Below are 23,032 nucleotides of genomic sequence, written 5' to 3' on the forward strand. Positions count from 1 at the left end.
GACATAGATTACAGGTTCAAAGAGCTAATGACCTGTATAAGAGGAGGGCAGTAATGGGAGTCGGTGGAGAAATAGGATGAGAAAGAGACATGACCTCATCCCTGTTGCTGGTTTAGCCTGATCAGACCAGGAAGTAGGACATTCATTTCCTCACAAAATAGGATGTACTCGAAGCTTGTTGGCGTAGCGACCGAGCTCACGAACCAGATAAGTTAACTGGTAAGTATTTGCATCCACGTCTGTCTCACGACTGACAGTAAACCATATGCAACGTCTCTTTTGTGGATCAGCCCCTACTCCAACTTAGCGGGGTTATCCATATTATTTTTGGTGTGACACAGACAATATGAAAGCTTTGTCATTGAGCCCTGAAGCCGGTTTACTCGGATTTATCAAATAACAAATGTTGACTATATCGTAAAAGAAAAAAATTCTGCTCATATTTAAATTGTATTTAAATATTGTCAGCAACTCCCATGAAGAGGCCAAAAACAACAACGTGTTATAGTCTGTATCTCAATACTTGTTGACCCCCTACACTGTCTGTGGCTTATAGTCCATTAGTCCGAAGACGTAATTCTTTAAAAACAGGTCCCAAATATATACTTTGATTTTTTTTCTTTGTTAAAGGCTTAATCATTTCCTAAAACAGCTGTGCAATGCAGTTTTTAGCAAACATTATTCACACAGCAGTAAATACTGCATTTGGTGGGGACTATTTTAAACACTGGATTAATACGAATTTGGTGTTCAAGTGTCGTAGTATTTACAGCAGCTAGACGACGTGTGTGTGGGATTGACTCACAATGAACTACATTCCTGTGTTCATCTTAATAAAGGAAACATGTCAGCCAGTGCAACGTAGCGGCTAAATAAAATACTCTATTTTTAATAGTTGTTGGACAACAATATGGGTTTTATAATTAAATGTGTTGTTTTCAGTCATTTCGTGGAATCTCATCAGACCGTCCTTGAGGTATTTACATCAAAACCCCATTTTGAAGCGGATTTTCTTCTTCATGATGAAGACACGATGCGGTAAATTGTGGAGTTGGAGTTGCAGATGGCCAGTAAATAATCATGCAGGCTTGGCATGATCTGCATGACAAATGGTTCCCCTTCTTTGTGGATTTTCTGGACTGTTGTCTGTAAAACGTCTGTCAACCAAATCCTAGATGCATGGTCTGTAGTTTGCACAATAAAATGCCGCCAAATGCATCTCTTTGCTTTACATATTCAGATGAAAGTGTTAAACATGGCCAACATTATTTTATCCTCAAAGAACACATGAGGATAAAACATAAACCACACACATTTTATATATGCAGGCACAATAACATTTTCATCTTTCTGGTAGCTGTAGACAAGAAGTCTCAGACCCCTGGAGACTCTGTGGTGTGATGATTGTGTGCACTTAGAGATGCTGAAGGCGAGGTGAGAATAGGAGCCCGAGGAGAAGAAGAAAGCAAGAAGGAAACAGAGGAGAGGATAAGACAGCAGAGGAGATGTTGTAGGAATCCTCCCTCTGTCGTTTTCACACTGGCTTCCTGTTGTCACTGTTCCCATTTCCTGTCCCAGAGGAAATCTGCTCGCACATCCCACAATTCTCCTTTTTGATTTGTTTGTGTTTATCTCCCGTCCTGGTCTGCTAAATACATTTTTATTTGTTGGGGGTGTACACCTGTGGTATTTCTGTCTGAATATCAGAGTAAAAAATAGATGACTCTGTGTCTGGAGTCTTGAAGGAGCCACATTGATCACATATGTGAAGTCTGACAATAACCTTGTTAAAATCCTTGTCATGTCTAGCAATGATTGGGTCAACCAACCGAACTACAAACACACATCCCCCATCTTATCGTCCCTTCACCTACTGTACATACCTCTGGCTTTCCTCCCTTTTCTTTTTTTTTATTTGTTCCCAGTTACTTCTTCCTTTCTCAGGCCTTCACCCCCCCCCCCCTCTCCCGTCTCTGTGTTTTTTTCTGTCTGTGTTAAAAGACGGGGGGGGGGGGGGGGGGGCGTGCAGTCTGGCTGGGGATGCTGCGTGCAACAGTAACCTTTCTTTGGGTCCTTGCTGATTTCATTATTTTCATTATTGGGAGACTTCCACCGTAGCAATCCCATTAGGATAAGACGGGGCCCAGCAGGAGAGGGTGCGCTGCCTGGGGGTTTTGTGTTTGTGTTTGTGTGTGTGTGCGTGTGTGTGTGGGTGTGTACGTGTGTGTGTGTGTGTGTGCGTGAGTAAATGGAGTGGGTGTCCCGCAGGATAAGAGCCTAAACCTAAGCACGGCTACATTTACCCGGATTGTCAGGGGGGGGGGGGGGGTTTGATATTTGCCTGTTCAACTTTAATAGCTGATTATAATATTCATCAAAATAATCAACCTGAGAATGTGATCATTTAGACAGAGATGAGTTCAGTCCAGCACCAAAGGCTGATACTTGAGTGTAAAGCTGACCATTCAAAGATTTTCTTTATAAACTAAAATGAGCATCACAGTAATGTCGATTATCACTTTGAGATATTGTCAGCAATTTACCAACAACTGGAAAAATAGGGCTTTCAAACTGATCAGATGCAGTCATTGGTTACATATAAAGGTGACAGGAAAATCATTTTGCACATCAATAAATCTCCTTAGAAGGAATAATCCATAAAAAGAAACCTTGCTTCTCAGTTATTGGTGGTGTAAATCAACTTGACTGCCGTAAAGAGGAAGTCCTACAGAGAGAGACAATCAAAGCGTTTTTTTTTTGCTGCTCTTAATATTTTATTTAGAAAACTGACGTCATCAAGTGTTGATCAGCTTGAGAGGTTACCAGGCCTTTGGGTGCTCAGCTCTCCATACTTTACTCCATGAAAATTTATGTGACCTCGCGTCATTTCCAGCTCCACCCAACCTAAGGTCTAATCAGCCGCAGTAATTGAAAACACCTGTGTGGGTGTGCAGGACCTTTAACGGAAATACCACCACAGAATGCAAGTCCATCCTGCCCTCTCTCAGCTACCCACCTGCCAATGAGGAACTGCTGAAGATTAAGTCTAGTTTTCTTTAGTGGCTGTCCACGAGTCACTGAAGGCCGGCTCGGTGGCTGAAGCACAACTTGATGTTCATAGAGGTTGTGATAAAAGCCCAGACACAGGAAGTGTCCATCACCATGGGGGGCACGAAAAGAGGAGCGGAAAAGGAGGCACAAACACTTCATGTATATATATATATGTGTGTGTGTGTGTGTGTGGCTCTAGGGAAAAGGTTTATGGTCCAGAAGTCCTCTTTATCATATATATTTTGTCTGATTATTCTTCCTGCAGGCGCATCTTTCTTGGCAGCACATTGCATAAAGACAGAGAGTAACATTTCTCAGCCCTGTGTTTTATAAGATAACAAATCTGGGAGTAATGTTAATTAAAATTTTCTGACAAACAACGCTAATTCCTCACAGAGCTATCATTCACGGGCCACGTCTCCTAACTCACTTGCGTCTCTGATGAGTCTCAGAGGGAGCAGAGGAACGTAATAGCCAATGAATCATCTTGAGAGTGAGGGGGTGTGAACCTCAGCGGCCTCCTCACAACATCATCATCTGGAGCCCGAACTCCCGCCCTGCACTCATCACCCTGACAGCTTAAATGCACCATTTAGTGCCCTTTTGTGTGTGTGTGTGTGTGTGTGTGTGTGTGTGTGTGTGTGTGTGTGCGCACAGAGGAGGGGAACAGGAGGGGGTGAAGGGCTCATTTATACGCAAGAGAGTACGGACACATATGTATATGCTACATACACTACTACATACCAGTCACATTTACACACATAGCCATCCAGCCCTGTAATGGCCTTTGGCTCAAACAGACCCTTTCCCCCTAAACTCATGACTGCAGCAGCTAAATCCTTAAGACTTCAACGTTGCCGTCAGCAGAATAAATGCCACGGGTTTTGTTGCCCGGGTCACGCAAGTGATGATCAGAGGAAATGTATGTACAGCGTTTGCGATGCTCAATCTCCAATCTAATATTTAGCGGAGGCCATGAAAACACACACATAGGAAGGGAGGGATCGGGGAACTCGCACGCAGATGAAAAGCTTGGTAATGAAATTAGGGTTGAGACTGCAACATGCCGTTTGTTATCCTCTTGGTAACCATGGAGATTAAGATCAAGTGTCACCACTATGCACACACAGACACGCACAAACACACACACACACACACACACACAAATACTTGAATGTCTATCCCTTATGATGGTCCACATGTGAAACCTTAACCCTTAATCAGATCCTGACTTAATCCTAACTGTACTGGAGAAGTAAGCCACATCATGACTCGAATGGTGTCTCCCTTCAAACTGATGTTAAGATAAATTCTCACAAAGAAGTAGAAACACACAGAAACACAGAAAGCCTTCCAGTTCCTGAGTGACTCGTCCTGTTTTTGTTTTTTTATAAGTGAAACTGAGAATCTCCGATGTAATTATGGTTTGGTTGCTCTTCAGAGGCTGGGTGTCTCTCAGGAAAGTCAATTCATGAGTTTGCTATAAACAATCTTGGAATGTGGTTTTAGGGAGCTGCGTTAATCAATCCAACTCGTTAACGATATATATCAAATAACTAAAGGGGTTGCTCACAGTGATGAATCCAAAGTCCATTATCACTCAAATCTACAGTTCCCTCCAGCTCCCTCTGCTCATTGTTTGGCTTTTACGGCCTGCAAATTTGTTTTTGTGCACTCTCACTGCTCTCATCAGTGTTGTTTCCAGAAGCAACAGGCAGCAGCTTTCAGCGAGGAAGCCGTGATGAACCCCGCATGTGTTACCTGTCCAGTACCAAACAGCAGACAGACAGTTAGTGACTAGCTGGGGAACATTTAGCTGCTGAAGAGCCAGATGTTGGAGGAGACTAGAGAGGAGCTGAAGGGAGAGTGAATATTTCATTTATTAGGTGGGCAGAAACATGACTCCAAATAAATGACAATGTAGTTCCGTAATTGCTGGATGTGTAAATGAGCAACTGTCCTGTACGCTGGCTTCAATATGCAAAGATGTGCAGAGACTGTTTGACTGTTCATTCTCTGAGGACTATGAGGTATAGTTGCCAAGTAGAAACCACCTTACATACTATCAAAGTACTTGTTAAATATTAGCATTTGTGTTTTCAAATACTTTCCTCTACTTACTAGTCGAGCAAATCAAATGTGTTAGAGTAAAAGCCACAGCCAATGGCGCTAACGAATTGGCATCCAAAATGGCTGCCAGTAGGTGAAATGCATTATTAGAAAACATTGACAACTTGCAAGTAATGCCTCATGTAAATGAACTGTGGAAAGTTCAACCTAACTAGGTTTATTGAAAACATTTTAAGCCTTTGCATTGCTTTTGTAATAAAGTTACCTTAACTCAACTTAACTATTTGCAAAATAAAATCTGATGTACTTTTGGACTCAGATACTCTTTGTTCTCCCGTTGACCCTCAGTGGAAATAGGGTGACCATAGCAGTTGGCTGTTTCTGGGTAAGTAGGTCCAGGATGGGCCTCCAGCCATGAGGAGGCCCAGCCAAACAATAGGAGCCAAAGGGAAAGAGTGGTGGAGAGGGTCCTCCAACCTCGATCCCCAAAACTAGGTCTTCCTTTCACTGAGCCGTTCTCCACAGACAATGGGGCTGGATGGGGGAGAGTGAGTGAGCGAGTGACGACTTTATGGGCATCTAGAGATTGCCGGTGCCAGGCAAGTAAATGTATAAATCTTTAAGGCGCATGTGCAAGTGTGCTCTGATTTCTTTGAGAGGAACCAATCTACATAAACCACGCACACACACACTCTCGTGCACACAAACACAGATAGAAGGAGCCCCTATAGCCGAGCCTTGGACCCCAGTTATGGGTCCTCTGCAGCTAAATATGTGTCCTTACTGAACAGCTGTGCTTTATCAAAAGCAAACAGCTCTCCTCTATTCATGTCCCACTCTCATAGCCCCTGAATGGCGATTTGATGTGTATTGTTCAGCTCTGTGGTCGTGAACCCTGCTCTGTGATATTTTACTCCCGGGGAGGTTTTTTAAAAGAAAGTATCCCATTTCCATGGCTGATTACATGTCAGATGTCACCTTTTTTCCTCTATTTCATCCATTCTGCTTCTCGCCGGACACTAAAATGAGTTATGAGTTAAGCCGCGGCTGTCAACGGGGAGGCGTCTCTTTTTTCTTTTCTTCTTCTTTTTTTTATGCCTTTGCATCATGTTTGATATTCAGATGAACAAATCTTAATCCACTGTTGGTTGAAAACGACTCTGGTGAGAAGTTATTGCTCTGTTGAATAATTCAAACATTATCTTTTAGGGGGGGTGTCTGGTCTCCCCCCCCCCCCCCCCCCCCAAAAAAAAAAAGTCTGGGCAGAGACAATGAGCTATGTGAACAATGTCTTTCAGCAAGTCAATCGGCAACTCCCAGGAAAACACAGCCTCTCATTGTGTGCCAGTGTGATGGGAGAGACCGAAGAGAAGAAAGACGAGAGAAAAGTTGATATTTCATACTGAGTGAGTGAGAGGAAGGGCAGAGCTCAACACAGCCAGCTGCAGATGACAAGAAATGGCTACTCCAATAAGAATCCTCTCCTTCTTTCTTTCTTTCTTTCCATCCGTCCTTCTTTTTTAAAGTGGAGAGAGACGGGTCAAACAAACAGATAGACAGAGAGGGGTGGGATCCCTTCCACCTTGAAGAAAATCTTTAATTCTGCTGTCCTTCTTGCAGTTGTGTTTGTGTGTCTGAAGGAGTGTGTGTGGAGAAGAAATGGGGAAGCTCTCCCCCTCCGTAGACAAAGGGCGCAGATGGCTGGCCCTCCTCAGCTTTGGGGTGGGGTGGTGCAAGCAGACGCCTGCGACGGAGCGCCGTGCCCTCCCATGGAGTTCATTTCAGTTCCCCACTGAAAGAGACAGCAGACAGGGGGGCCTTGCTCATAACAAGAAGGGCTTAGAGACCCTGAACTGCCCCCCCTCAACGCCCCGACGCCCCCTCACTACTGGCCCATGACCCTTGCTCCTAACCAGGTCACATGCACAGCTACGAAGGTGGGAGGAATGCCGAAGCAGAGGAGGGAGAAAGGGAACGAGACATAGGGCGACAGAGAGCACACAACCTGGCCATAAAAACAACTCGTCTAATCGTCTTGCAACAAAAGCAGAGTGTGATCAGTTTGTATTCTTCCTCTTTAATCTGTAAGAGAGATGAGAGCCCGAAAAAAGGAGTACAACACACTCTAAATTTAATAAAAAAAACTTCCTTATCAATGAGTTTGTGGGCAAATGTTTCTGTAAATTTGCCAACTGTGGTTAAAATAATAAATTTATCCCAACAATACATCTGTTACATGTTGAATTAACATGTTGAATTGTTTGACATTTTGACGATCAATAGGCCAACTACTCTCGTGTTCATTCACCAAATATGAAGCTAGAACCAGTTAGCTTAGCTTAACTACCCAGAGTTCCAGCAAATTGACGTTGCTATATTTCAAATACTATTTTATTTTCAGAATTAAACAATATATAACATGTAAATGGTGAGCTTCAAAGAGACTGGTAGGTTGATTTGTTTTCATTTTGAACAGAGCCAGGTTATCGCTGTTTCACCCTGTCTATGCTAAGCTAAGCTAAGAGCCTGCTAGCTGTAGCTTCATATTTACCATACAGACATGAGATGTCCAGTCCCGTCTCAGAAAGATAGTCAATAAGCATATTCACCAAAATGTTGAACTTTTCCATTAAAAATGCCAAATAATTTGATATGTCAAGTGGTGAATTAATGAGAAGAAGAAGAAGAAGAAATTTATCCACTGACCCAGACTCATCAGTCCCTTCCAGCTATCTCAAATATTTGTTATCTTTGGAGGAGGTGGTTTGTTCGTGTCATTGTGTGCTCGTGTTCATGTCTCAATAATCCCTCCTTAACTTGACCCAGAGCACTCCGGCACCTTGTTTTGTTAATTTAACCCAATTCAGATAGCTTGTTCTTGTTTTTTGGGAGATCTCCCAGGTCGGCTGGCCTAACACTGTCAAACTGTTTCAATGTGGCTGATTAGCAGTGATCCCATCCCGCTCATGTTTAGGCTACCCCAAAACATGTCAACATACATCGTCTACTTTCCTTAAGCGTAGTTTGATTAAGGGCAACATTCGATGAGGGATAATCTGCAGGTGATTATCTGTGGTGGATAGGGAAGAGGAGACACATTCATAATTCCTATGTAATACACGGCACTTAGTCCCTTTGACCCAATGACCCATATCCTGTCTTGGAGAAGGGGGAGCCTATATTTTGATATTGAAAGGCTTACAATGGCTTATCGGGAGGGACCTCAGGCACAGTGAGGCGCTTGTCAGCCCACTCCAGATCCAGGGGGATTGGACCACAATGTATGCATTATAATGGGCAGTGGGATGTATGTAGGCGCTCTGGCAGCTGTCCCACACACTGTACGGAAAGTATAGTAGTTGTGTGTGTGTGTGCGCGCTAATGGAGGAAGAAAGGGAGGGAGGGAAGACTGTTTGCAAGTATAAGTGTGTGTACGTAATAAAGATGGAAAAGGTGGTAGAATATATTGTCTGCCAGTCAAAGGGGGCATGTGTTGTGTGGCATATATTAGTGTGTGCCTGTGGGCATCTTTGTAAGAGCCTGTGTGTGTGTGTGTGTGTGTGTGTGTGTGTGTGTGTGTGTGTGTGTGTGTGTGAAATGTAAAGAAAAGGGAGAAAATACTTAGTCTTAAGTTAGCGTGTGTGCATTGTGTGTTTTCTGAGAACATGTCTAAAAGCTTAAGTGTGCATGCGGACAGTGTGTGTGTGTGTGTGTGTAAGAGAGATTGACTGAGTGCATAGGCGAAAGGAGGACATGCACATGCTTATGAAACATTTATGCATATGTACACTCGGATTGTTTGCAATTCTGAGTATGTATTATACAGCACGTGTGCATTGGTGTGTGTTTGTGTGCACATGGGTGTGTGTATTGTACAGTGAGCGGGGGATAAGGGACGGATTGTTGTCACGGCTGTGTGCATGAAAACATTGTGTGTAACTGGAATGAGTGAGTAGAAGTGGCTAAGAAAAGGTTTTATGTTGCAGTTGTACACTGTGTGTGAGTGTGTGTGTGTGTGTGTGTGTGTGTAGAGTCCTAGAGTGTAGCGTTACAGTAGACATGGAGCCCCTGTTAGTAGCCTGTGAATGGAGGTCAGTGTGACTCCTGACTAGAAGGGAGAGCAAACATGACAGAGGAGGAATCAACAGCTCTCCACATCTCTCTCTCTCTCTCTCTCTCTCTCTCTTTCTCTCTCTCCTCTCCTCCCTTCCCCCTTTTGTCTCTCCACTCCCTCCATCTCCAGCCACAGCCATGTTGCAAAGCAGTGTTGACTGGAACTGCCCTGTAACCGATAGTGAAGGACTTTTATTTTACTGTGTGGCTGTTCCATGTGAACAGCGTAACTTTATAAATGTGAGGCAAGAGAATAGGTCTGAAGAAAAAGATCTAAAGCAAAACCTAAAAGGAAATCATCAAATACTGTAAAACATCATGAACTACTGCACTCAAAATGCTGAAGACTCTTTCGCCATTTTCAGGCCACTTCAGTGACCCAAGATTGTTTGAAGTTGGTGTGAATGAGCCACATGACACACAGGTGAACGGGTGAACAGACGAAGAAGGGATCGTTCAAATGTGGGTTGAAAAGCTTTTGCATGATCCCACATCAAACACAGTGTTATTGTGTTAATGAAGATGATTTCCCCTGTGGGAAGCATGAAATTGGGCAAATTCTGCCAGCAAACGCGATTACAAAAAAAAAATGAAATCCATATAAAATCCCCAATTAATGTGACATTAATTATTCCTGCAATACACAATTTTTACAGCAGTATTTGCTATTTAACCTTCTGCCTTCATTCTTCCTTCATGTAATGCCATTGTGATGTCAGCCTGGATATGTCTTGCATCAGCTAAACGTCAGGGTGATATACATGCAAATGAACCGGGGAGGTAAATCGATTCGGATGCAGTCATATTCATTTTTTGACTGTTAAGCTGTCAAATGAGATATCTGCTATTTGAAAAGTGACAATCGAAAAACTCATCTTGGTAAACCTCTGAAGTTATTGCTGTCATTACGTGCTTTGGATTGAAATAAATTGATCTATTTGAGTGATGCTTTTCAAAGTGCAGGTTTAGAAAAAATAAAATACATAAATACATGAAACCATTCCTCATCTTGCTGTCTCTCCTCTGCCCTGTCTGTTTAATCTCTGCCATGATGCCTCTCACATAGCAGGGGCTCAAATTCCTCGAGAGCATGAAGATACGACCGAGCAGAAAGTTTATCCCGATCCATATTCCCCCCTCTCTGCAGTCCTCCAGCTCTTCTCCACGTCTCACATCTCTCCCCTGTCTGCTACACCACTCCTCCCCTGTGCCCTTCATCGCCTCCATCCAACTCTCCCTCCCTTTATTTTCCCCTCTCTCGCCTCAGCAGAGAGATGGTCACAGGGGAGTCCCATTTCTGCCTCCCTCCTCCCTTCAAAATCCCCCACTGTTGTTGTTGCCCTCCAAATCTCTGCTGGAAGACTATGGAGGGAGCAAGATGGCAGACAGAAAGAAATAGACTTCTGCTTCCCCCCCACGAAAACGTCCTCACCCCATCATCCCCCCGCTGGTGTTATGTTTGTCGCCCCTCCAAATTTCTACTGGCAGGCCAAAGAAAGAGATAGAGAGGGATGGTAGGAAGGAGAGAGAGGTTTGGGAGTCTTCGCAACAGGGGGATAGTTCTCAGGGCGGCAGGAAATTACCCACGTTGTTTTTTTTGGTAATCCTTTTTTAATATCAGGGTTTGGGACAAGGGGGTTGGGAGAGGATAAGAAGGCAGGAGGAGGGATAGAGAGAGAGAGAAGGAGGGAGACAAAAGAGGGATCCGGGCCAGACAAAACGATTGGCGGCTCCCAGGGGGACGATATGGTGTCTGTGTGTACATAACACACATCTCAAGTGCTGGAGATGAATAGCATTATGAGACTCTCGCAGTATGCCGTTGCTGCACAGTGATACCATTGGTATCCATTGCAATGAAAATACATGAATGAGCTAGTTTTTCTCTTTAGAAAGACCTTTCGCCCCAAATTTTTTTTTTTTACTGAGTCCCAAAGCTCCCACTCACAAGGCTTTAACAAGATAAATCATTGAGCGTAATACGGCCCAGTTTAAGTCCGAATAATTCTGCATGAAAATCCCCTCAACGCGATGGTTTGAAATGTAATTATTGTTGGCTTTTCTCATTTGCCACTAACGTTTGAGACATAAGCTGTACATCCCATTATTTTCTATGATTTGCTAGCATTGTTAACATCCTACAGTGGTTAACAAACTTCATACATCTAGAGTTAATTACCAAGATATTGGTTAGATAGTGAATATTGGAGATACATTCATCAGGTGGCCAGAAACAGGACTCAGTGAAGGTTAAATGTTGGTTTCTGTCTGTTGGATGTTTATCGGCAACTCGAGATTTGGCTATTAGTGCATTTCACAACTTTTAAGACCTATAGTTTTAAATAAGGGCTATTTCAGTGGAAGTTAATTTACCTAAAAAGAAAATGATCTGTTGATTAACAGACGTCTCATTCCCAATGTAAGTCTATGGGACTAAAGTCTTTTTGGGCCCCATGACATCACCGGGGAATTATTTGGCCACTATGTGAAATTAGCTTCAAAGCCCAGTGCACTTCATGGGGGCTATAGGGAATGGAACTGTGGATTGTGGTTTCCTTTCATTACAATAATAAACATTAAAAGCATTCATCAACATTTGTAAAGCTGCACGAATCTATATTTTCATATCAACAATGGATCACATGTAATGTGAAAGATGTCAATTGAAGTCAAGAACCCACAGATATTTATCCAGTGACTCTACAGTTTTAAATGTTACGTTAGCATCTTTCAGCTCAATGCTTTGATTTTGCAGCTGTCAGTGCTTTCAACATCCTGATGGCCAGAGAAATGTCTCCAAATCATATCGACTGAAGTGGATGTCGTCACTGTGACGTCACCCTTTGATTTGTGGACCACGGTTTTGAAGCTTCGAGTTTGGGTTTTTAGCTGTCGCCATCTTGGTTTTAGGTCGTAGGCAGAAATGAAATGAAAGAGGGAGGAGATAAGTACTACTGAATGCTGAATAATCTTCAGGCAACCAACGTGTTAAAACTCTCATGAAATGAAAACACACTGTGAAAAGATTAAAGTTGTAAGACGCCTAAAGTGGCAAAACAACTGTAGCTGCTTTAACTTGTCAAGACATTTAAATGTGACTTTTCGAAAATTCAAAACGTTCCTTCAAAGGCACACTTCACCTCATGTTTCAAGGCTAAATAAGTTTGGGCTTGTACTGATAAGGAGAATGATCTGCCTGCATTCTCAGCCATTAATCAGTGTCACTTTGGGAAATCCAAGCCTCCCATCAGCGTGCCATTGAAGATAGTGGCTGACACAAAAGAGGAGGATCAACCCACAGTAGCCTGTTGGTACCTTATTAACCCCCTTCATGGCAGATGCACCCCTTCAGGGAGCTAGGCGCTGTCTTCCACTCCTCCCCCACCCCCCTTTCTTCAGTGGGGTGTGGCAGATAGTGAAAGAAGGAAGGATGGGAGAATAGAGAGAAAAAGAAAACTATACAGTGTCTCTATTAACACATTGTCGGCGAAGATGTACACCCTCTTTTCAGCAGGCCTCCTGACCTTGGTATTTAACGCAGGGATGTTATATAGTCAATCCCATGCAACGCACACGCCACGCACACACATACAGACAAATGTGTGCACTTTTTTTTTTATCTAGCAGGAGTCGGACAATTGCTTCAATTCCTGGGGGTCGGGGTAGGAAGAAAGAAAGTGGGTGTTTCACTCAACTTAGATGGCATACTGTTAACACCAAAACACCAGTAAATGTATCTTGGGTGACTATTTGTGACTGAATTTCACTTTCGGGAATGGTGGACTCCGCCACGTAAGACTAAATAGAACAGTAATTATTGCACATAATACATTGAATGGCTAGTGTTAGAAAAAAAAACATAAATAGTATCAAAATTAGGGTTTGATTTAACTGTGTGTCAGGATGACATTTCCCCTTTAAAACTAATAATGTCCAACAGACATATAATTCAGCTATATTTGTGTCTGTCCAGTCTGGTCCAGTTCAGCTGTCAGTCTACTGGTCCAGCTAACAAAGCCATTCACAATTTAGCCTACTTCAGCCCACTTCAGTCCAACCCAGCAGTTTGGCCCAGTTCACCCTCAAATTGTCTTGCCAGTTCTTCTTAACCTGAATGGCAAAACAAGCCCTTCAAACCCAGCGTAGATCAGAGCGCTTGTCTGTCTCTTCCATCCTGGAGCCCTGGTTTGTGCTGATAAGGAGGTTAAAGGTCAGCGTGTGTGTGTGTGTGTGTGTGTGTGGTGGACATGGGACTATAGATCACAGCGAGTACCCATAGCTCTTCCTTTTTTTTGCAAAGGATGCACAAACATGTCCCTCCATCATCCCCAGTGCAAAACAACATTGATCCCTGAAACAGTTTATAGTTATATTAAGAAACAATCAGGTCAGATTGGTCAAGGTGGTGTGGTGCATATGGTAGGAATGTTCTGTTAATAACCAATAGTAAATCATCATCTATGGTTTGGGATCCAATAAATCCTGCTTTTTTAAAACATTGAGCAGACACACAGTCCACGCTAGAAATCTATTGAATCCTTGACAAGGGAAGAGGAAATAGGATGCTATTGATCTCCAATGGAGGATTAGATTTCCTATAGCAAGAGGATGCAGGTCTCATTCGACAATGGGAGGAGCATGTGACAGAGTGGCCTATATATAACCCATAGAAGGGAGTCAATAGACAGCAGAACAAATGATACTGTGGCTAAAGGCAATCCATGCCACTAATTTCTCTGTCCCTGCGTTTCGTCACATGGATCTATCAATCGTAGGAGAGCTTATGAAGCAGCTCTTCATAGGTTTCCAGAGCTGAAGTCAGTGGGAGCTCCTGCATGGCTTTGGTTGAAGGGCACTCCATGTGCATCACTTCACTATTTGTTAGCTCCAACATGTAGCCACTGTTCCTGTTGCTGGTTTGTTGGGTGTTGTTGTTCTGTTATTTTGAAGCCCTTTGTAGAATCACTCTTTTGTGGTTCTTAGTTGTATTCTGTATTTCTGCTATTTAACGTAGTAATTCTGCCACTGCTGCTTCTGTCTATTCTAAACTAGCAGCAGTTACTTAACGTCTCTCTGTCCTGTTGCTCTTTATCACATTTTTCCTCCAAATTGATAGCGTATGGATCGAGGGTGTGGCATGCTGTACAGAGATAGGAGAGCATAATAGACGAAGCAGAGTAGCAACACTTGTAGTATGCGGAACAACTTTGTGGTATTTTGTATTTTGTATTAGATCAAGTTGTTCTGCATACTACAAGTGTTACTGGAGTTGTACCTCAGACCAGTTTCTGACAATAACGAAACTTTTAATTTTGGGCCATATAAATAAGTGTCTTGATTTTGTTTTCACTCAAATGCACACCCATACAGAATGTTCATACCCGATGAGCACCAAACAGCAGGCAGTCAAAGTTAGTGACTAGCTGGTGAACATAGTGGAGCATTTAGCAGATAACAGCCAGATATTTCAGATAATTAACACAGTTTACTGGTGACCACTACTCGAACCTGAGGACTATCGCACACTGAAGAGGGCATAACTCCAGAAACACACCAGAGCAGTGGCAAGGTGTGGTCACACTGAAAGTTAGGGATAGTTGGGGAAGTTGGCTGCGAGTTGTGGCCAGAGCTCCAGCCAATCAGTAAACCCAGTCATGTGATTCCTCCATCAGGTCATTGTTGACGACTCCCTTTTGTCCCCTGCCCTTGAATGTCGATGGTAAAAAGAATTGCACCGCGTTGCCTGTTGGGGGAGGAATGATAAAACACCGAGATAATGCTGCTCAGCACATTTCCTTGTCTTGGTTTCCCAAACAACATCTATAATGTCGGCCATCAATGAATTAAAGATTAAGGGGCCATAAGTGAGATCCTTACTGCCCCGCAGCACAAAATGAACATAATACATCTTCACGGATTTGACAGAGCAGTTGATCAATACCACAAAATAATCCCCCCCAACCCCCCCACACACACACACACGCACACACACTGACTTGCACTTTTCACCCGACCCACTCAGCGACGCAGGACAGTGCTATGAGGGCACCATTATGTACTCAAGCCAATAAAGCCACTAACACAGCAGTACTGTACTCCCAGTGTACTGTATCGTGATTACTTCATCAGAAGACACTTTTGCAGACAATGTTACTTTATTAGTTCTGTTGATTACAGGCCACTGAGGTCAATAAAGGATGTCGATTTCATAATACTTTACTAAAACTGCATTAACTGATTATTTTTGGCCTTATGTGGGCAGCAGAAAAAAAGGTTTAAGTTCTCTCACACAGAAGGCTTCATGGATGAACAAAATTTACCACCAGCTTGTATGACTGTGTGTGTGTGTGTGTGTGGTCCCATGGGGTGTGCATTTGCGCTCAGACCAAACTGACCTCTCATGTTGTTTATAAGTCCCTAATTCATCCCAGAGGCCTCTAGGCATCACTGCATTCTCTGGTAGCTGAGAAGCTTGGAGTGCTGGGGTGTCTAGCAGGGTCTGTTGGGGTGGGGCGGTGCTTGTGTGTGTGTGTGTGTGTGTGCAGGGGTATGGTTGTCCTGAAAAAAAAGGCCTATCAAGGTTTCCACCGTCCGCCAGCGGATCATCCATCTGGACGCAAGTAGGTTCATTGTTTTGACACTCCCAGCATGGTGCTGTCTGGAGAGGAGAAAACCCCTCTTCACCTCCTTAATTGTGCAGTACATGATGCAATAGGACGGATGTGTGTGTGTGTGTAATGTATGTGTGTGTGTCTGAAATGGGACACTCATGTGAAAGAACGGTGGCCCTGAAGGCTCACTGCACGGTAACTCAAGTAAAAACACGCAGATAGAAAAAATACGAGCAAGCGAAGAAAACACCTTCACCAACTTGACGGCTCACGCGCAGCATGCATACTCAGAAACACACTCAGAAACGCTGCAAGTCAAACAAAACACAATTGATGATACAAAACAACAACAGTCTGTATGGGGACACTAAACATGGCCGGTGTGTTTTAATGAACGTCCCCTAGACACTTTTTCGTGACTTATTTCCGTTGTAACTTTAAGCATTTTTTCTGTATTCGGTTGAGGTTTCTCACTTTGAAGCGTTGTTTTCTAGCGGTTGTCAAGTTGGTGAAGATGTTTGCATGCGCTTTTTTGAGTTGCAGTGCACTCAGTTTCCAGGGCCACTAAAGTAATCAGACATATTCCAATATAACTGTGATCAATCTCTGTTTTTGACTAAAAACTGGATGATTAAGTTGTTTTGTTTTCCTGAATTGATAGAATTGACAATATACTGTAACATGTTGCAAATAAACTTCCCAACATAGAACTCGTGAATATACATTCTCCACTTATCTTCTATCCATCTAAACAGGAAGAGGAACACATTATGAGAGCTGAAGCTTTATCGAGTCAAACTCAATTTCCAAGGGATCAATAGTTTCCTCTCTTATATTGTTGTTTTTGTCTTTCCATGAAGTCTGAACAACAAACCAATCAAATGACCTCAGAATCTCATCCACACCTCATGCTCTTCCTCCAGTCTATTTCCTTCACTGGTTTCAACTTCACAAAGGCGTACCATCCCACCACTGCCACCACACGGAGAAATTCAAATCATTTCAGTAGGTTTATTTGGAACTGAACGACATTACAGCAGGAAGACCTTTTAAAGTGGAAGCGCACTGCTTCTTCTGAAAGGGTCAGGCAGTTAAAGTCCTCCTACAGAAAACCTTTACGCAGAAACACAACAAGCATTTCTCAAACATCACAAGTTCACTGCTCATATAAATATATAAATTGAACGTGAATTAACACCACAGCACTGATTAAACTGCCAGTAACAGACTTCACATTTACACAATCATGAGACACACAAGTCACAGGATTGCTCATACGCTTTTATTGTTCATATCAGGAACGTTGCCAAATAAAGTGCTGCAGACTGATATCACGTTCACTGACGCCAGCACCGGATTACAGATATATGGAAGCTACATGTAAAACAATAAATTATCTCACGACATCCTCCCCTCTCACTAAAACACTTCCTGATGGGGCTCTTAGTGCCTTTAGCGCTCATGTTTTAAAAAAAATTACGTTCAAGTAACTTTTTCTCCAACCATTCAGCCGTTTCTTAAATTGTCAACTAAACTATCTGCCGTATATGTCCTGAAAATGATGATCTTTGACGGTAGTGAACTGAATTGTGTTGTTTTCCCAGGTAGAGACCAAGTAACAATAGGCTCGGGTGAGAAAAGGCACCATTACTTTGATGTCATTTCTAATCCTTTCTTAAATAAAGTGACATCATCAGAGGCAATGGACAGTCCACAGTGGACATCACCAATAATATCTGCAGCAGCTTGGTATCATAAAGATAGATTATTATTATTATTATCATGATTTAAGGTCACCGCAGGGTAAGGACAGATTTGGGGGTAAACTAGTTCTATGTCAGGATGTAACTATTGAGTCAATCTTCCCACATTGTACGGTTAGCACACACCATTATGACACACATACTGTAGGTTTTGCATATTTAGTTTTGCATCTGAGGATATCAATGCAGTCAAGGCACACCGGCTGCTCACATGCACACAAAGTTGCCTGTATACTCTGCTGGACAGTCGCTGTGCAACACAGACGCCACGTCCTGTCCATCTGCGACAGGTTTGCACCGACATGAGACGGGCGACCGCGCTGCGGGAGGAGTGCAGCTGATTTCAAAGTTTAAGAGAGAAGCGGACTCTTTGGCAGTAAAGTGAACATCTGTGGACACATCATAAGGACGCCAGACAAAAAGTCACACCTACTCATACAAAGAATAGAACAACATAACCATTGTTTAAAGCAGCGGCTCCTTCCCTCTTTCTTTACCCTTTAAAGGAGAACTCCACTGATTTTACACTACAGTCTGTTTACAGGTCTTGGGGACTACGTTGTATTTGGAAAAAGTAGTTTAAAGGCTTTTTTGGCTTGTGAGATCTGATTAATGTCCTCATGTGATGTCACTTGAGTGAATTGGGACTACAAATAAAAAAATAAAATAAAAAAATCAGGGGTGTGAAGCTGACCAGACCTCTGTAGCCCACTCCTCATCTCGTCTTGAGGCTAATTCTTTTTTCTTAAAACTAGACGGTATTTCACAAGAAAAAAAATCAAAGCTTATAAAAAAGGTGGTGCAGCAGAGTTGAGATATTCTTATTACCTACACCAGTAATCATCTTGCAATCCACCGTGGCAGTCCCAACACTCACTGGAAAACCACTGCTCTGAAGAACACAAAGAATACAACAATGACACACGGTATTTACAGTATGTCACTAACACAATACATCTCACACAGAACGGTGCATTTCAGGTAATGTGTACCTTCTGAATTAATACACAGCGTGTTGGAGAAACCACTTCTTATACACTGCTCTCTCTGTGTTCACAGAGTAATGCAGATCTCAGTGCGTCATTCTGCTCACTCGGCATTTCACAGCACGTCTGCGCGAGTGCTTCCACATTTCCTGTGCCTGTTATCATTATCACATTTGCCATAACTTTCTGATTGAACTATTCACGCATACAATATATTCATTCTCATATTCCAACATCTTGGATGAAGGTTTAAAATAAGGCACCAGGTACTGTGTGTGTGTTTCCTGCTCATTTAACAGCAAAGCCCTGTATTTCAGCACATAGGTGCTTCACTTTGAAGCCGCTCTACTCTGCTGAATTCATGATCGTGGCATAAAGGAAAATGAGCGTGCATGGATTATGTTGAACTTAAAACTGTTTTGAGGAATGAGGCAAATTGTGATGAACAAACATGAAAAATGAGCTTCCGTTTCTTAAAATACAGCTTTATTTGTGAATTTACACTGATTAGCAATACATCTAAAAGCAACTCCATTAGATAACCATTTATAGAGGATTTTCACAGGTCACAAAGTAGCTCGGCTTATTCTGGCATGCCGAAGCAAAACTCGTTATTTATTTTAAAACAGAAAAAGAGGTGGAGAGAGAGAGAGCATTAGTGAAGCAAGGTGCAAACAGTCGGAAACAAAAGTGGAGAAAATAACATTCAGTTCACCTCATAGAATGGTTAATAAAAATGAAATAAGCCTAGCGCTCTCTGCAAACTAAAAGAACAAAAAGAAAGCGAATACTGCGATAAACATGGAGGATGAAAAAAAAAACAAAAAAAAAAAGAACTTTCCAGGAAGAGGAAGACGGTCTGAGTGATGAAAAGATGGTGCGTTAGTGTCAGGTTGTCCTTACCCACTGCCCCTCTCTACTAAACACACGTGTGTGTGTGTGTATATATATATATATGCACTTCCATTTCCAAACTCACACCTCCCTTCTCCATCTTCCAGTTGTGTGACCTCAGCAGCTCTTTGCCCGGAGCCAAAAGCCATCGTTTAACACAGCTAAAGATGTGTTCCTCCCTCCCTCCCCCCCAAATCCAATACTTCACATTGCTAGTTGGGATATTGGTACATCTGGTTAAACTGCTGGGGGGAGGACATGTGGCAACCCGTCACACTTTGGCTTTGCAGAGTTCAACTGTGGGTCATCTGACAGTTACAGCACCATCGTGTTTACTGGAGAAATGACACGAGGGGGGGCTTTAGAAGCTGAAATGAAAATGTCCTTATACGACCTCCTTGTAATGTTCCAGTTCCAGGAGAAAATAAATGGCAAATAAAGCTGCAGTGGATGTAGTTACTGAAAAAGAAATAAAAGTTTCCGGGGGCCTGAGGGGTGTCGATGCAGTCACGGGGGAGATTTAACAGCGGTCTCGTTAGGGTCCATTGACGCCCGAGCAGGCAGACGACGATCGCAACCCTTGTCTCATCATTAAAAACAATGGAGGAAAAATAAAATTTGAATATGGCTTTAAAAACAAACACAGAAACACATCAAACAAAAAGGTCCTCAGTCCACGACCCGCGACTCTCATTTCAGCTGGCGACTGCAGATATTTGGACTTAGTATTTCGACACTACACTTCCTGTTTTGTTCCGTTGAGAAGTAGATGATTTCTCACGCGCGACACCAATGAGAGACTATTCTTGTCCCGCTTCATTCGACTCACTTTCGGGGTCCTCGACCTTCCTCCCGACACCATGCCTCGCTTGCTACTTTGCACAACTTTTATCAAATTACTTCACAAATCTCCTTCACTGGTGAAACCACCTGCAACTGAAACACGTTATATACCACAAGAAAAGTGCAGCGCAATACAATAAAAAATATAGTTAAAAATCTATAGCCAACATATCCAGTTTTCATATATCTGTGTTATATAGTAAATTTGTGTACTCTGAAGATTAGAATATAATTTCAGCAATCAGGCATCACTAAAGAACATAGTCGGCCATATAAGAGAAAACGTGCAGAACAGCTGTAATTCTCTGTAAAAGCTTACAAATGAGTACAAAACAGAGTCGACTAATACCGAATGTGTGTAGAATAAAAAAAAAAAAGATCACATTTCATGAGATGACAAACTAGACACAAACGGTGAAGCGCTACTGAAATGAGGTTGTGTCTTCTTCTCGTCTTTTTAGTTTTGGCAAAAACAACATTGAGATGAAGAGGAGATGTGAAAATGCGACATAAATAATTTGAGTGAGAGTCAGTGGCTCTTTGCGATTATGTCAACCTGGTTGTGATAAACTGCCGGCCTTCATCCTCACTATGTTGTCCAGTCGGCTGAAGAGGAGGTTTGTATCAGAAGCCTGTGAGAGAGAGAGAGAGAGAGAAATCCTCACGCGGTAAATAAATCAACACAAACCCTTCGGCTGTCAATTCCGACACCGGTTTTCCAGTGTGACTTCAAATTTCACGTGGCCTCTCAGTTCACTGTTGAGTCAGGTGGCCAGGATTCAATAACAAAACTTTAAAAACTAATTTAGTGTCAACTTTTAGTTTAACATCACTCAATGTTGCAACGTAATCATTGAACACAATTGGATTTTAAAGCGAGATACACGCGAGGTGGTTTCCAGTTCTATTTTCAGCCTGGGAAACAACACAGGAGGAGCCAGTTATTCGGGATCTAAAGGGCCTCACGTGACACCGAGGAGCCCTGTTAGAGGACTGCACAGGTGATCGCGTGTGCAGACACCCAACACCTTGGACCCATCCGAGTCACCTCCAATCTGCTGCAACTTTAATCTGTGCGCCCACATGCCCATCCCAACACTTCACAAACAGAGATCTTTCCTTTTTTTGTTGTTGTAGAAAACCAATTCATTTTCTCTACGTGATCCGTTCTTCTGCCTTTTGCACATAAAACCTTTTGTTAGAAATTTGAATAAAATTAAAAACATGAAAGGACATTGAAAACAGAGACATAATATAAACACAGACATGAAACAGAAAAGGTGGCTGCCGCCCCTCTTTCTTCTTCCGTGCAGACGGCCTTTCCCGTCTGCTCTCAGGCCTCCGTCTTCTCTTTCTTTTTGTTCTTCTTCAGGAAGGACGGCGTGCGGAACTTCTTCTTCTTCTTGGTGTTGGGGGACTTGGAGGGTGAGCTCTCGGGGGACAGCGCCTCCTCGATCTTCTCGCCGGAGCGCACCTTGATCTCCACGCTCTCCACGCTGGCGGTAAGCCGGCTGACGCGCTTGGCCAGCTCCTCGTCCACGTCGCCGTGGTTGTCTTTGCCGTTCATCAGGCCTGTGTGGTTGTCTGAGGGAGAAGCAGAGAGACAGAGGTTGGGGCGAGGACAGGGATCAAGGAACAAAGGAAGGCCACATCACTCAACGCTGACAGACGCACCCTACTCACAGACAGCACCCAGCTAACAAATAACAAGCATGACGCTTCATATGACTAACCTCAGCGCAAAGTCGAAGGGAACTAATATGTAAGTGGAGATAATGTGGGAAATAGCGAGACACAACAGTCCACATAAATACACAGAATATATCAGACTCATGTCCATCACACAGGGAGCGATGTAACAGAATCCATGTATTTGGACAAAATGACAGAAACAGCTTGTAAAATGATACGGTATCTGGTTAAAGTGAGGCTTTCATGTCCCTCGTGTACCAAACACACCGATACTATTTGAACTGTGTGTTGAACGTCACACAAAGAGACACGGTGTCCTAGTGCTCTACATATTTTATATAGCCCAGAGAGCCTGTCCTCCTTTCACCTTAACATAAATGGGGCATTGAACAGTGGCTTAGAGCTACTGCCTTAATGAATGTTCACCAAACAGGCCTGCCAGTGTCACATCTCTCTCTCTGCGTTGCAAATGCAGATTAGGGAATGCAGAGCAGCGGCATCATGTTGCATGAAAACAGAGACGGTTTCTTGTGTTCCTTTTACACAAAAAGAACACGAAATTAAAAAGCGGCTCACGCAACAGTTGACCTGGTCTCAGCACAACTGTGGGCTGATGTAGCGGTGGTGTCAGATAATACGTGTCCCCTGAGCCAATGTGCTGTCGTGGGTTAATTGTTACTCATTGTGTGGTTGTGCGTGTTAGTGCTGGAGGGCAGCTGACAGGAAGTCAATCCATCAGTGTCGTTATTTACAACCCGTAAGGAGGCTGCTGCGATGCACACCGACTGGCCTCAGACACAAAAATCTCTTGGTTAATAGATACGAGACTGTAGATCCAAGAGGCGACTTATTCAATACCCAGAAATCATGTGATGCGACATCATAGCGTGTTCACGTACGGCAGGTCTGTGATGTTTTACACCAAAAGGCAACAGAGAGGCAAAAGATCTCGTCCTGATATGAACTCGTTTGAACTCTAGTTTGTGGTGCGTTTAAGGACGCTGCGGCA

General features: G+C 43.1%; 2 protein-coding genes across 5 annotated transcripts in view; both read right to left on the minus strand.

The window, feature by feature from the left end:
- Window positions 1-18,966, minus strand: part of mxi1 (max interactor 1, dimerization protein) — a 53,300-nt gene extending 34,334 nt beyond the window's left edge. The window contains exon 1 of the mRNA XM_031864537.1: window positions 18,437-18,966. The gene's annotated coding sequence lies outside the window, so the exon portion shown is untranslated. The remainder of the gene's footprint in view (window positions 1-18,436) is intronic.
- A 97-nt stretch (window positions 18,967-19,063) lies between these two features.
- add3a (adducin 3 (gamma) a) overlaps window positions 19,064-23,032 on the minus strand; it is a 76,845-nt gene continuing 72,876 nt past the window's right edge. For all 4 annotated transcript variants that reach the window (XM_031864535.1, XM_031864534.1, XM_031864536.1 and 1 more), the window contains one exon: window positions 19,064-21,915. In XM_031864535.1, coding sequence (XP_031720395.1) covers window positions 21,665-21,915 — 251 coding nt within the window. In that variant the 3' untranslated portion in view covers window positions 19,064-21,664. The remainder of the gene's footprint in view (window positions 21,916-23,032) is intronic.

The sequence above is a fragment of the Anarrhichthys ocellatus genome, unplaced genomic scaffold, assembly GCF_004355925.1.
Source record: "Anarrhichthys ocellatus isolate YVR2014 unplaced genomic scaffold, GSC_Weel_1.0 scaffold31, whole genome shotgun sequence".
NCBI lineage: Eukaryota > Metazoa > Chordata > Actinopteri > Perciformes > Anarhichadidae > Anarrhichthys > Anarrhichthys ocellatus.